Below are 14,433 nucleotides of genomic sequence, written 5' to 3'. Positions count from 1 at the left end.
GCTGGGAGGACGGTCTCCTTTCTCCCACCCCTCGAGCCTCCCCTCCGGAGCTCGGGTTTGGAGTGAGAGCAAATATCTCACCTCCAGCTTTTCCGTGGGACCCGCGAGCTTCCCGGATCAGCACACCCACTCCGCGCTGCCCCACTGCTGGTACGTCAGCGATTGTAGCGATGAGTCCATTAGCGAGAGCTCTGCCTGCCTGGTTAGCGCGGGCCAGCTCTTCGCGGTGGCTCATACGCACAATCAGACTCGGCTATGCGATTCAGTTCGCGAAACGGCCCCCCAAGTCACGGGTGTGTATTCACCAGGGTCAGCCCCCTGTCCGCCCCTGTCTTGCGAGAGGAGATTGCTGTCCTCCTGGCGAAGGATGCAATCGAGCCGCTCCCTCCAGCCGAGATGGAGAGCGGGTTTTACAGCCCACGCTTCATCGTGCCCAAAAAGAGCGGTGGGTCACGGCCAATCCTAGATCTGCGCGTTTTGAACCGCTGTCTGCACAAGCTGCCGTTCAGAATGCTCACGCAGAAGCGCATCCTCCGGTGCGTTCGTCCTCTGGGTTGGTCTGCAGCATTAGACCTGATGGACGCGTATTTCCATGTCTCCACTCTTCCTCGCCACCGTCAGTTTCTGCGGTTTGCGTTTGAAGGTCGAGCTTGGCAATACAAAGCCCTCCCCTTCGGGCTCTCTCTGTCTCCGCGGGTCCTCACCAAGCCCGCGGAGGGTGCCTCAGCGCCCCTTCGGCTCACGGGCATCTGCATACTCAATTTCTTTACGACTGGCTGATTTTTGCCCTCTCTCGGAGCAGTTGATTATGCACAGAGACAAAGTGCTCTGGCACTTCCACCTGTGGGGGTTTCAGGTCAACCGAGAAAAGAGCAAACTCGCCCCCGTGCAGAGGATCTCTTCTCTCGGGCTGGAGCTGGACTCGGTCACCATGGCAGCGCGCCTCTCCGGAGAGCGCGCTCAGCTGATGCTGTACTGTCTGAGAGAGCTCGACAGTAAAATAGTGGTCCCACTGAAACTATTTCAGAGGCTCCTGGGGCATATGGCATCCGCAGCCGCTTCATGCCGCTCGGATTATTCTATATGAGGCCACTTCAGCACTGGCTTCACGATCGAGTCCCCAGACGCGCATGGCAAGCGCGCGCACACCGAGTCTCTGTTACTGCGCTGTGTCGCCGCGCCCTCAGCCCTTGGAGCGACCCCTCGTTCCTACAGGCCTGGGTGTCTCTAGAACAGGCGTCCAGTCTTGTTGTTGTTTCAGCAGACACTTCCAACACGGGCTGGGGGGCTGTGCGTTGCGGGCATGCGGCTGCGGACCTGTGGAAAGGTACCCAGTTGCATTGGCATATCGCCTGGAGCTGTTGGCAGTGTTCCTCGCTCTCCACCGTTTTTTTTCCGGTGCTGGAGCGGCAACACGTGCTGGTCAGGACGGACAGTACGGCGGCGGTGGCGTATATCAGCCGTATAGGGGGTATGCGCTCTCGCCGCATGTCTCAGCTCGCCCGCCGTCTGCTCCTCTGGAGTCATCCGCGGCTGAAATCGCTGCACGCCATTCATATTCAGGCAAGCTCAACCGTGCAGCCGATGCGCTCTCACGGCAGCCTTGCGTCCTGGAGAATGGAGACTCCACCCCGAGTCTGTTCAGCTGATATGGGCGCGATTCGGGGAAGCCCAGATCGATCTGTTGCTTCCCCCGAGATCGCTCATTGCCAGTTGTTCTTTCCCTGACCGAGTGCTCTCGGCACGGATGCACTGGTTTACAGCTGGCCTCGGGGCACGCGTAAATACGCGTTTCCCCCAGTGAGCCTGCTCGCGCAGTTACTGTGCAAGGTCAGGGAGGACGAGGAACAGGTTGCTGGTTGCGCCCCTCTGGCTCAACCGGACCTGGATGTCAGAGCTCTCCCTCGCGATAGCCCTCCCCTGGCAGTCCCTTCGAGAAGAGCACCTACTCTCTCAGGGACAGGGCACCACCTGGCACCCTCGCCGATCTTTGAAGAGATTTTTAGACGCGAGGAAGACTTAGGTAGCCTCCGATTGCGGTGGCTAATACCGTCACTCGGGCTAGAGCCCCCTCCCCGAGCGCGCCTATGCCGTGACGTGGAGTCTATTCACTGAATGGTGTGTCTCTCGCTGAGAAGACCCCCGTAATTTGCCAGATCAGCGTTGTGCTTTCTTTACGCCGAGAGAAGTTGGAGAGCAGGCTGTCGCCCTCCACACTCAAGGTTACGTGGCTGCCATCTCCGCTCTCATAACGCGGTGGCTGGCAGCACCGTGGAAACGCATAACCTCATCATCCGGTTCCTCAGGGGTGTTAAGCGAATTAATCCACCCCGCCCCCTCTCATGCCCTCTTAGGATCTCGCCCTCGCTACACAAGCCGCGTCAGATCCCTTCGATCCTCGACTCAGTATCTTTCTGTCCCTGAAGACAGCTCTGCTGGTCGCGTTGATATCGATTAGAGGGTCGGGGACCCGGAGGCATTTTTCGGTCAGTGACTCGTGCCTGTAATTGGGCTGGCTTCTCTCACGTCCTGAGACCCCGCCCGCGATATGTGCCCAAGGTTCCTACCACTCCGTTTTAATACGAGGTAGTGAGCCTGCAAGCGCTGCCCTCGGAGGAGGCAGACCCAGCCCTTCTTATTGTCCAGTTCGCGTTTTGCGTATTATCCGGACCGCACTCAGAGTTTAGATCATCTGAGCAGCTCTTCGTCTGTTATAGCGGTCGGCAGCAGGGAAGTGCCGTACCGAAATAAGTTCCCACTAGATTGTGGATGCCTTTCTTTCACTATCAGAGCTGAGATGAGCCGCGTCCCCTCTAACAGACATCTGTAGAGCTGCGGGCTGGGTGACACCCAACACTTTTGCAAGGTTTTACAATCTGCGAGTGGAGCCGGTTTCCTCAAGGGTATTAGGTAACCCTTGGTGATTGAGGAAACAATTCGGTAGGGTGTTGAAACACGCTTGCTGCGCCATTTTCCCTAACACGGAGATACGTGCGCCTTTTTATCTGTCAGTAAAGTTCCCCGTCAGGTGAGCCCTGCAGATTCCTCCGTGGCCCCCAGCACTGACTCAGCGGAGGAGTCACTTGCTGGCCCACTACGTTGTAGGTCTGCCCGCTGGTCAGCCCGCGTTTTGGGTAAAGGTGCCTGCTATGCGTGATCCCCACTAGGCGATCCCATATGCTTATTCCGCCACGGTTAAGTCCCCCCCCTGGGCGGACCCGTGTCTTCCCTCCCCGCTAACCACTCTTTTGCTATGCGTACTCCCCCTTTTTAGGGCTAGTCCATATGTAAATTCTGCCATCTATCCCCCCTTGGGTAACGGATGGCCTCCGCAGCGTCCTCCCTATCGGGATTGCACGCTTCCCAACGTACTGTCGTATTTTCCTAGAATTATCTAGATGCTCACGACTTCCCAAAAAATATATATAAATCCGTAAAACTTCTGTTGAAGTAGGATAAATTAGGGCCAGGGACACGTTGGAGGACCGCGCCCCCCATGATGTGGGTGCGTCACGCTTGCTTGACTATCTCCTCATCGGGGGTGTTGGTAAGGTGCAGTCATTATGGCGTTTTCAATGGGCTCCCAATGCGTGGATTTTACAATCAAATCCACTTATAGTGCTGAAGTTCCCCCCGAAGGGGAACGTTCGAGGTTACTAAAGTAACCCTTCGTTCCCCGAGGAGGGGAACGGAAGCACTATACTCCGTCGCCATAATGACTGTCCCTTAGCTGTTGAAAGTCTCTTCAGCTTAAAAAGGATAGCGTCTGCTGGCGCCAGGTGAGCTTATATACTCAGTTGATTGCTTATGCCGCTCACCTGCGCAGGCTTGCGCTGCCAATTCATTCTTAATTGGCCCGTTCAATACTCTTTCAGACGAGTAGCTTCTGAACCGAACCTCCCAATGCGTGGATTTTACAATCAAATCCACTTATAGTGCTTCCGTTCCCCTCCTCGGGGAACGAAGGGTTACTTTAGTAACCTCGAACGTTTATCAATAGGTGTCATCAATAACTATTATATTAGCAAATAACAATTAAATGTATAAAAATGTAACATATTAATTTACTCATTTTTATGTAACTATCGCTATTTTCTGTTTACTTGTAATACTTTTGTTGATGTAACCATTCAGTAGTTCATTTGTAACTTTTTGATGCATTTTGGTAGATACTTTTATTCAAACTGGCTTTCACTTTGTAAAAAATTACACTGTAAAAACTGAATGACAAAAAAATTAAGACACCAAATATGTTTATGTTGTTTGAACATTATTATTTCAACAAGTTAATCAGGTTTCAACATTTATTTAAGTTACACAATGTTTAACTTAATATTTTATGTTTAGTTTAAATTAAGTTGACATGAAAAGTTAATATGATTCAACAACAACAAAAAGGCAGCAAGATTTGTTTACAGTGCTGCCTTTAGAGTACCTGTTTACCTATTATCAGTTCTTTAAAGTTAGTATGAACATTCCATGTTTATCTATTTAATGTAGGGTGAATTCAGGTCAGCTGGGACATGTTTTGCCATTGAGACCTGAATTCACACTAAAGTATCATTCAAACATAACAACAGTGTAATTTTCTGACTCCTATTATCATATTTTATTTCGTTTATTCATTTCTTTTCTTTTCGGCTTAGTCCCTTTATTAATCCAGGGTCGCCACAGCGGAATGAACCGCCAACTTATCCCCATATGTTTTACACAGCAGAACTCTTCCAGCTGCAATCACTGGGAAATACCCATACACACTTATCCACACACATGCACTACGGCCAATTTAGCTTACTCAGTTCACCTATCGCATGTCTTTGGACTTGTAGGGGAAACCGGAGCACCCGAACACAGAGAGAACTTGCAAACTCCACACAGAAATGCCAACTGACCCAGCCATGACTCGAACCAGCAACCTTCTTGCTGTGAGGCGACAGCCCTACCCACCGCAACGACCCAATTGTGTTTTCTTTAGCTATTTTTTGTCAATGTGTTTTGATATCTCAAACTGTTCACTTGGTCCAGCTGATTTTATTTATAGCACAAAATGACTAATTGAGAGGCAGAATATTTTGTTAATGCAGCAACTGACATTTCTGGACAGTCATCTTTTAGCATTTATATTTTAGTAAGATAGATTAAATGCTAAAATAAAGTCTAATTAAACAACTGCTGCTAACTAAAGTTCAGCTTATCCACACTAAATGTTCTTGATGTGTGTGTGTGTGTGTGTAGTTGACTGCATGCGTCCTGCAGTGTCTCCGGTTGGCCTGCATAAGCTGGTTCAGTCTCTCTGCGGACTGCAGGGAGAGAAAAGTCAGCTGAGAGGAGAACTGCGCTCGCTTCATTCCCAGCTCGAGCAGAGAGAACAAGATCGACACACTAAAGTACAGGCCTTCCAGCAGCAGGTGCTGAGTGTTGACCTACACTTTCCCTCTACACAATCAATTACTGAGAACAATCATTCATCTGCTCATTAAACTCAGTGCATGTGTGATCACTAATCCACTGACTTTCAGCATGTTCAGTTTCATCATTTTGTTTCTTGACAATGATATCCAAAGCATTCTGGATTCCTAAAAGATTCCTTATTAGCTGTTGTTTTAATTATTTCTGTTAAACACAAAATAAAACATTTTGAAAAATGATTTTAAAGCTGATAGCTTTTGACATCCATAGTATTTTTTTATTGACTACAATGTCAAAGGCTTCCAGTTTTCAACATTCTTTAGAAGAAAGAAACTTATAATAAATAGAAATCATTTTAAAGATTTTCATTAATGGGTGAACTTTAACTTTAACCCTTTATAGAAGTTATATTTATCTGGGAAATCTGGGGATTCTTACAAGACTTTAGAATTTTTATAAATAAAAGTAAATAAATAAATTATATATATACTTTTTTTTTTTCAAATTATATAAATATTGTAATCAATGCCAATGAAATATCCATGTCTAACCCTGGACCAAAGTCTGAATATCTCTGTGAAAAGCCAAAAATACATTATATGAGTACACAGACATTTCATCCTGCAGCCCAAGACCGGTTACTGACTGAAGGTAAACAGGGCTGAGCCTGGCCAGTACCTGGATGAAAGACCACATGGGAAAACTAGGTTGCTGTTAGAAGTGGTTTTAGTGAGGCCAGCAGGGGGCGCTCAACCTGTGGTCTTTGTGAGTCCTAATGCCCCAGTATAGTAAAGGGGACACTAAACTGTCAGTGGGTGCCGTCTTTCAGTCTTGACTCTCTATGGTTATTAAAAATCCCATGGCACTTCTCGTAAAGAGTAGGGGTGTAGCCCCAATGTCCTGGCCAAATTCCCTCCATTTGCCCTTACCATCATGGCCTCCCAATCATCCCATACATGTATTACTGTGTCTCACGCACTGGCCCCGTTGTCCTGTGTCTGCCGTTGCACCATCCAAGTGCATGCTGCATACTGATGATGGTGGGGAGTGATTGGGATTGAGGAGTCATAACAAAGCTTGAAAGTACAATTATTAAGCACATTATAAATGTGCTTATAAGTCAAGAATACAGCATTTGTAGCTGCATATATATATAACAAATTTACTATTTGCTAATGCAAATAAATCAATAGATGATTCATAGTGTGAAGTTATTGAAGAGTGTAACCAAGTCAGTAAATTTTATATAATTTTATATCAAATTTATTTAAATATATATATATATATATATATATATATATATATATATATATATATATATATATATATATAAAATCTTTAAACTGAAGTCTTTAAATATTATATAGTTGATTTTATTTTCTATTAAATAACTTCTATTTCTCCATAATTTTAATCATTATAGTTATTATTATTTTTTTGTATATGTTGTTATTATTTTTAAGGTCACAAGTAGTTAAGCATTTCACTGAATATCTTATCGTGTATGACTGTATGTGACAGATTGTCAACTTGGAATTATGAGGTTATTTCTGATAAATAAAAATTTAGTTATTGATATATTTTTTTAAATGGAAACTTAATTAAATTATGTGGTGTTTTTATAGATTGTTTACATTTTAAGACTTTATTTTTATTTTTTATTTAAAAAAAAACAACTGTTAATATTACAACATACTGTTTGCTATGGAATGCAAAAACTTTTAAACTTGATATCTCAAGGTCATTCAGAACGCAGATAGAACCTTATAACTCCAAGGTGACAAAATACAATTTGAAGTTAACAGAGATGTTCTCAATATCCTAAAAATGATCAAATTGTCCTATATTAACCTGATGAAAGCTTAAACCCTTTTGTCTTTATGCATAATTCTTCTTCAGATGAAATGTTCACTCAGTTTCATACCTTCCCTTCAGCTGTTTTTCTTTCCAGACTTGCTAAGCTGACAGAATTGATTTTCTCCCTGTAGATTGATGAGCTGAAGAGCTGCATTGAGGAAAGGGAAGAGGAGCTGTCCAGACTCAGAGCTGCATCGGTAAGCTTTTGAAATGCTTAAACCAGGCCAGACTGAATTATGATTCAGCGTATATGGGTTATTCAATCACACGCTTTTTTCCAGGTCAGTTGTAACTTTTTTGGTGATGTTTATTTTTTCCATCAGGGAGTAACAGATTCAGAGAAACGTGTGCTTTGCTTGTCAGCAGAGAATGAGAGTTTGAAACACAGCCTCACAGTAACACAGGGTCTTCTGCAGCAGCTGTCAGTCATTCCATCCCAGTCCAGCTCAGTGCTCATCAAGGTGAGACTAGCTCTAATGCATACAAATTGTATATTGTAAATGTATGAGTCAGTGTGACATTAAAAATGTTTGTGACTCCTTTGTGATGTTTTTATTACACCTCATCATTGTGTCCCATATATACTGGCTCCTAATTCTTGTGTAATGTTTAAATTGACTACTCTTTTGTTATGTTTGTGACTGTTTTTGCCCCATTGACTTCAAATATAATGACATTTTATCGTAAAGCCATGCCACCATATAATCATGCATTTTTGATTGTTGGTGGTTTTTCCGGCTGGGAAGAGGTAAAACATGTAATCTTACTGTTGATCATGAGCATTAGCCATTTAGATAGGCCTGTGCAAAAAAAAAAAAAAAAAAAAAAGAAAAAAACCTTGTGAGGAGTTCTATGGAGTAAAGCAGCAGATTATAGTGTGTGCAAATAGTGTATGCAAATTACAAATGTGGCATAGTAGTTCATATGGATTTCACACATAAAAAATATGTCATATATGACAAAAATATGTTTAAAAAAATGTAAACAGTAATTTTTGCAATATTTAAAAAAATGTTAAATTTTATAAACAGTATGTGAAATCCAAACATAATTACGTAATTTGCATGTTATATATCATGCCATAGAAACAACACCTTTGTTGGCTGTACTATATATATATATATATAGTATATATTTAGTATATATTTATATATTTGGGAAATAATAAATTCAAAGGGGGCTAATGATTCTGACTTCAACTGTATATATATATATATATATATATATATATATATATATATATATATATATATATATATATATATATATATATATATATATATATATAAATAAATAACTGTTTATATTATATATAAACATACATACATACATACATATATACATACATACACACACACCACACACACACACCACACATATTTATATATATATATATATATATATATATATATATATATATATATATATATATATATATATATATGTGTGTGTGTGTGTGTGTGTGTGTGTGTGTGTGTGTGTATGTATGTATATATGTATGTATGTTGAAGTATATATGCAGTTGAAGTCATCATTAGCCCCCTTTGAATTTAATATTTCCCAAATGTTTAAAAGTTTAACAGGGCAAGGATAATATCTAGGTCTGATAATATTTTTTCTTCTGGGGAAAGTCTTATTTGTTTTATTTCGACTAGAATAAAAGCAGTTTTACATTTTTTAAACACCATTTTAAGGACAATTTTTATTTATTTATTTTTTCAACAAACTATCGTTATACAATAACTTGCCTAATTAACCTAACCTAATTAACCTAGTTAAGCCTTTAAATGTCACTTTAAGCTGTATAGAAGTGTCTTGAAAAATATCTAGTCAAATATTATTTACTGTCATTCTGGCAAAGATAAAATAAATCAGTTATTATAAATGAGTTATTAAAACTATTATGATTAGAAATGTGATGAAAAAATCTGTCCATTAAACAGAAATTGGGGGAAAAATAAACAGGGGCTCTAATAATTCAGATGGGGCTAATAATTCTGACTTCTCATATATATATATATATATATATATATATATGTATGTATGTATGTATGTATGTATGTATGTATGTATGTATGTATGTGCGTGTGTGTGTGTATATATATATAAAACTACATTTTCATTTTATGAATAAAATTTAGTTCAGTGATTTCATCTGTGCTGTTTTCTCACCCCTCTATGTACTGTATAAACAATAGTGAAACCTGTATCATACATTTTAAACAACAAAACATTTATTGACTATTAATAATTGTTTATTGAAACTGTATGTATGTGTGTGTGTGTGTGTGTGTGTGTAAATACACTTGCCATGTTATGAGAGCTGAGCTGCTTTGATTTTCTCAAACATATCAAGATAAGTGCAAAAGTCTCTCTCTTTCATACTATTCTCCATATAGAAGGCAGAGACTGAGCTTATTTTGGCACAAGTTGCCTCATTTATTGTACAGAAACTCGCATTCTTCAACTCTTAAAACGTGTGTGAACATCGTGTGTCGTCCCAGATGTTAATAGACCAAATTATGACTTTCCTACTGCCCCTTGTAGGAAAATGAGAACCTGCGCAGTCGTGTTCTGCAGCTAGAGAGTTCACTACAGCAGCGGGCAGAGCAGATGTCCCGTCTGGAGCACCAGAGAGAGCAGAGCGAGTGGACGAGGGCAGAAGATATCAGGAGACGAGAGGAGAGAGTGAGAGAGCTGCAGCTGCAACTGGACAAAGAACGCAACAAGGAGCCTGTGGTTAAAGTAAGAAAAATGCAACTCAAAAATGTTTTAGATTCTCTCAAAAGATTCAAGATTCTTTATTGTCACTGTACTATGTACTGAGTACTTAGCACAGCGAAATAAAGGAAAAAGAATAAAATGCTGGAAGGGCATCTGTTGCATAAAATATATGCTGTATAAGTTGGCGGTTCATTCCGCTGTGGTGACCCCTGATTAATAAAGGGATTAAGCTGAAAAAGAAAATGAATGAAAGAATAAATTAATATAATATGATGCTCAGCGAAATGTTAACATGAATTAACCACAAAAGAATTTAAACATAAATAATGTGGACAACTCATAAATATAAACAACAGATCTGTGAATAGTATAAAAAAATCTCAAAATTTAAAAGTGTAGTAATGTTAACCCTGAGTATGTGGCGGAGCATAAACATGATATTAGTCCTTCAGTAATTTGTATATCTTTTGTCTATCTTCTAGTATGTTACCCAAACTGTAGAGGTTGAGTCACCTTCGACTCTTCGCCAACTCTCTGAAGCCAAACAACAGAATGAACAACTTTCTGAGAAGCTGAGCAGTCAGAGAGATCGATGCCGGCAGCTGGAGGAGAACATCAGACGTTCGGATGAAGTCAGCTGCAATTTGCAACACAAGGTTTCTAATCATTATTCATTTCTCTTTATGAATGCACATATGGTATAAACGTCAAAACTCATGAATTAAACAGTGCATGTCAGAACTGCAGAAAACCTCCGCTCTTCTAAAAAGTATCAGCTCTGCAGATTGCTGCATATGAAAGGGAGATCGGGACACTGCGGGAGGAGCTGCTGAAGGAGATCGGACATCTTGAGGAAAAGAAAGAGGCAGCTGTGAAAGCAGCAGCTAACTGCTCTGAGGAGCATCTGCAGAGCCTGCAGGACCAGTTCACAAGTGAGTTCACGTATACACTACAAATATTAAATATCCACTTTTTTTTTTTTTTTTTTAAATTAGACTCATTTTCAGTGGTGTAAAGCAGGGGTCACCAATCTCCGTCCTGGAGGGCCAGTGTCCCTGCAGGGTTTTGCTCCAACTTGCCTCAACACACCTGCCTGGATGATTTAAGTATACCTAATAAGACCTTGATTAGCTTGTTCAGGTGTGTTTGATTAGAGTTGGAGCTAAAATCTGCAAGACACCGGACCTCCAGGAACAAGTTTGGTGACCACTGGTGTAAAGTAACACATTTAAAATATTCAAACTACTATAATTGAGTTGTTTTTCTCAGGAATTGTAATTTACTAAGTGGTTATAAAAATGTGTACTTTTACTTTAGATTGAGTAAATTTTTTGTGCTTTATTGGTACTTTTACTCCACTACTTTCCTTCAAACAGGAGTCACTACTTTATTTATTTTTTTTGTCTACGAGGATTTAAAAAAAACAGTCCTCAAGACATGAGCACAATTGCAGCAAACTGTTTGGAAGCATTAAAACATGTCCAAGAAGATGTCCAAAATCTTTACACACAATGATCAACCACATATCACATCATTTCACATTGTTATTGGACATATAAATAACATTGTCCTTGGACGCTGGTTAGACAATGAATTTTGGTTTACCATTTTTGAATTCATGAGAATTGAATCCAGCCAAAGGTTTTGGAACTAAACTGAAAAGAACTGAAAATCAGGCAGTGAATCAACTGCACTCTTTGCAAGGTACCTAACCTCTAATTGCTAATAGCTGCCCTAATAGCTGCCCACTGCTCCAGCTGTATGATCACTGTGTCTATTTGTGTGTACTCTCACTCCTCATACAAAAAAAAAATGAGTGTGCACTTGGATGTTGTTAAAAGCACCACAGGCCTACTTTCACTTTTATCTTAGCTTAACATCATTAAATTGGATTAATAATAATAAAACATTTTAAAATATATAAAAAAAATAATCCTTACATTTATATAGTGCCTTTCTGGACACTCAAAGGGCTTTACACATTGGGGGGAATCTCCTCATCCACCACCTGTGTACAGCATCTACCTGGATGGCACGATGGCAGCCATATTGCACCAGACCGCACACCACACACCAGCTGATTGATGGAGAGGAGACAGGGCGATGAAGGCAATTATGATATGGGGATGGTTAGGAAGCTATGATGGGCAGAGGCCTGTGGCCAGATTTTGGCCAGGATGCCGGGGTTCAACCCCTACTATTTTTCTGGGATTTTTAACGACCACAGACTTCGGTTTTTAAAGTGTGAGTGCTCTGAAACGAGCTCAGGCGTAGTTTATTTGGCCAGCCCTATCCCAGTAGGAAGTGGTGTGACAGAGCGTGGTTTATTTGGGCCCGAAACTGAAGACGAGCATGACTTTTAGGGAACTGTTTCATATGGATTTATTAATCATTTGTACTGTTCAATGAACGCAAACTGTCATAGATCATTACAAACCTCTCGCTGCACCTTCAGCAAACCTCCCAATTCTTGCAGTACGAGAACTTTATGATTGTTTATGAGCATCAAAAGTGGCAGATCTGTTCGGAATAATATATGACTGCGTGTCACTGCATTCCAAATGACTAAAACGATATAACTAAAGAAATGTCCACTGTGCTGAGCGAGAGCACATCTTACACTGAACAGCACATCATTGATGATGTAAGCGTGCTCAGGCCTTAATGCAATGTGAGTGCGGGCCGTCGGGGGAAACGAGAGGGGGAACAAGCATGCTTCGGCCTGGTTCAAGGCTACTGTACATAGTGTGAGTACGCCCTTAGAACACAAAGTAAGTACAGAAGAGTCAAGCTTTAAATAAGAAAATTATCAAAATTCTTTTTACTTTTTTTTGAGTGAAATGCTTATGGTCTAATGTGATTCAATAACCTATGCTAATCTCAGCTAAACATGATGAATGGATTCAAAAATAAAACTCAACTGTTTAACATTAGGTGACTTGTAAGAAGAGCATATTTACAAAAAAAAGTGGAGTGTTCCTTTAATGACCAGTGTATTAAGTAAATTGTATTAAGTGCATGTTTATGTGTGTAATTTCCAGCCCTCCAGAAGCGGTTGACTGCACTTCCTCCTACATTGCGATCCATGAAGACTGACTATGCCAGTCTTCGCAGTCAAGTCCGAAACTTTTCAGACTTCTATGGATCAGCTATTAAAGAAGCCAAGAAACAGGTGAGTAAACATCTAATGCTGTGCAAACCTGTTCTAAATGTACTATTTGTAAAATTGTTCAAGAGTTCCATGATTTACATGTTCAAGAGTCGGTATAGTCATGTCTTGTTATTGAGATGTTTTCTAATATTACAATATCGTTCTCTAGATTGTGGCAGCTATAAATGAGATGTCAGAGGCCAACAAAGACCTTCTGGAAAAGTACAGGAAGGAGGTAGCTCTCCGCAGGAAGTACCATGAGCAGCTGGTTGAATTAAAAGGTGTGTAGCGTTTGCCATTTTTACTAATTTAGTCCATATATTGTATGTCAATCAAAATGCCAAACAAGACTATTGTTTCACCAGGTAATATCCGTGTGCTGTGCCGTGTAAAACCAGTACTGAAGGAAGATCAACATGAAGAAGGCCAGGCAGTAGTTGTGACAACAGACCCCAATAATGAATCTGCACTCATAGTTTTAAGCAAAGGAAAAGTCAAAAACTTTGAGCTGGATAAAGTCTTTCATCCTCAGGCCACTCAAGAAGAGGTAAGAGACATATTCACATAAACAACATTTTAAATCATTATATATAGATTTTTTTTAATGTATATCGTGAGACTTTAAAAGTTGGTATTTCTTTGTATGGCCTACATAGAGATTTGCTATAGCTTAAGTAATAAAATCAAAGATGTAAAATCTTAAATAAATCTGCTACAAAATAGATAAAAATATATCAACCAAAATAACTACTTTATTAATTAAGAGTTTTGTTGAAGAATACACTAAATGGATTGTTAAATGATTCAGAAACATTAAGTGCAGCATTAAGGCAGTTAAAATAATCTAAAAATTGAAATGCATGTCCAGTCCAGAAAGTGTACTGATGCATTTTGATATGCCTCTATCATGAGGCAGTTATGATGCCATATATCATGCATTCATACATTTCACCAGTGTGAAATATAAGAGTTGTTTGGAGAGAATTGTAAACCTAGAAAAAAATAGCAGGGATAAAATGTAACCATGGCTCAAAAATACGATAGGCAAGTTTTAGGTAAAGCTCAGAGTGTTTTGTCAGAGGATTCTTATCCTATGCACCACCAGTTTTACCTTCTCCCCACTATATTCAATGCAGAACTCCAAATAGTAAAACAAATCTGTTCAAACTATTATTTATCTACTCAGCTGTCAGGTTTTTAAATTAAGGGTAGATTTGTATTGTACAGTGTGTTTTGTGTGTGTGATATTCTTGTTTGCAGCAACCAAATTGACTTCATGAAATAAACAAAGA

The 14,433-nt window shown here is 40.6% G+C and overlaps 1 protein-coding gene across 1 annotated transcript in view; it reads left to right on the top strand.

Moving 5' to 3' along the window:
• si:ch211-257p13.3 overlaps window positions 1–14,433 on the top strand; it is a 46,408-nt gene that overhangs the window by 17,097 nt on the left and 14,878 nt on the right. The window contains exons 6-14 of the mRNA XM_087286756.1: window positions 5,236–5,408; window positions 7,398–7,463; window positions 7,590–7,727; window positions 9,814–10,011; window positions 10,473–10,646; window positions 10,775–10,922; window positions 13,032–13,162; window positions 13,311–13,422; window positions 13,507–13,688. Of these exons, the coding sequence (XP_087142882.1) occupies window positions 5,236–5,408; window positions 7,398–7,463; window positions 7,590–7,727; window positions 9,814–10,011; window positions 10,473–10,646; window positions 10,775–10,922; window positions 13,032–13,162; window positions 13,311–13,422; window positions 13,507–13,688 (1,322 nt within the window). The remainder of the gene's footprint in view (window positions 1–5,235; window positions 5,409–7,397; window positions 7,464–7,589; window positions 7,728–9,813; window positions 10,012–10,472; window positions 10,647–10,774; window positions 10,923–13,031; window positions 13,163–13,310; window positions 13,423–13,506; window positions 13,689–14,433) is intronic.

The sequence above is a fragment of the Danio rerio genome, chromosome 16, assembly GCF_052040795.2.
Source record: "Danio rerio strain M-AB ecotype USA chromosome 16, GRCz13ab, whole genome shotgun sequence".
NCBI lineage: Eukaryota > Metazoa > Chordata > Actinopteri > Cypriniformes > Danionidae > Danio > Danio rerio.
Note: the sequence above shows the minus strand (reverse complement) of the source record. Positions and strands in the feature narration are given on the sequence as shown.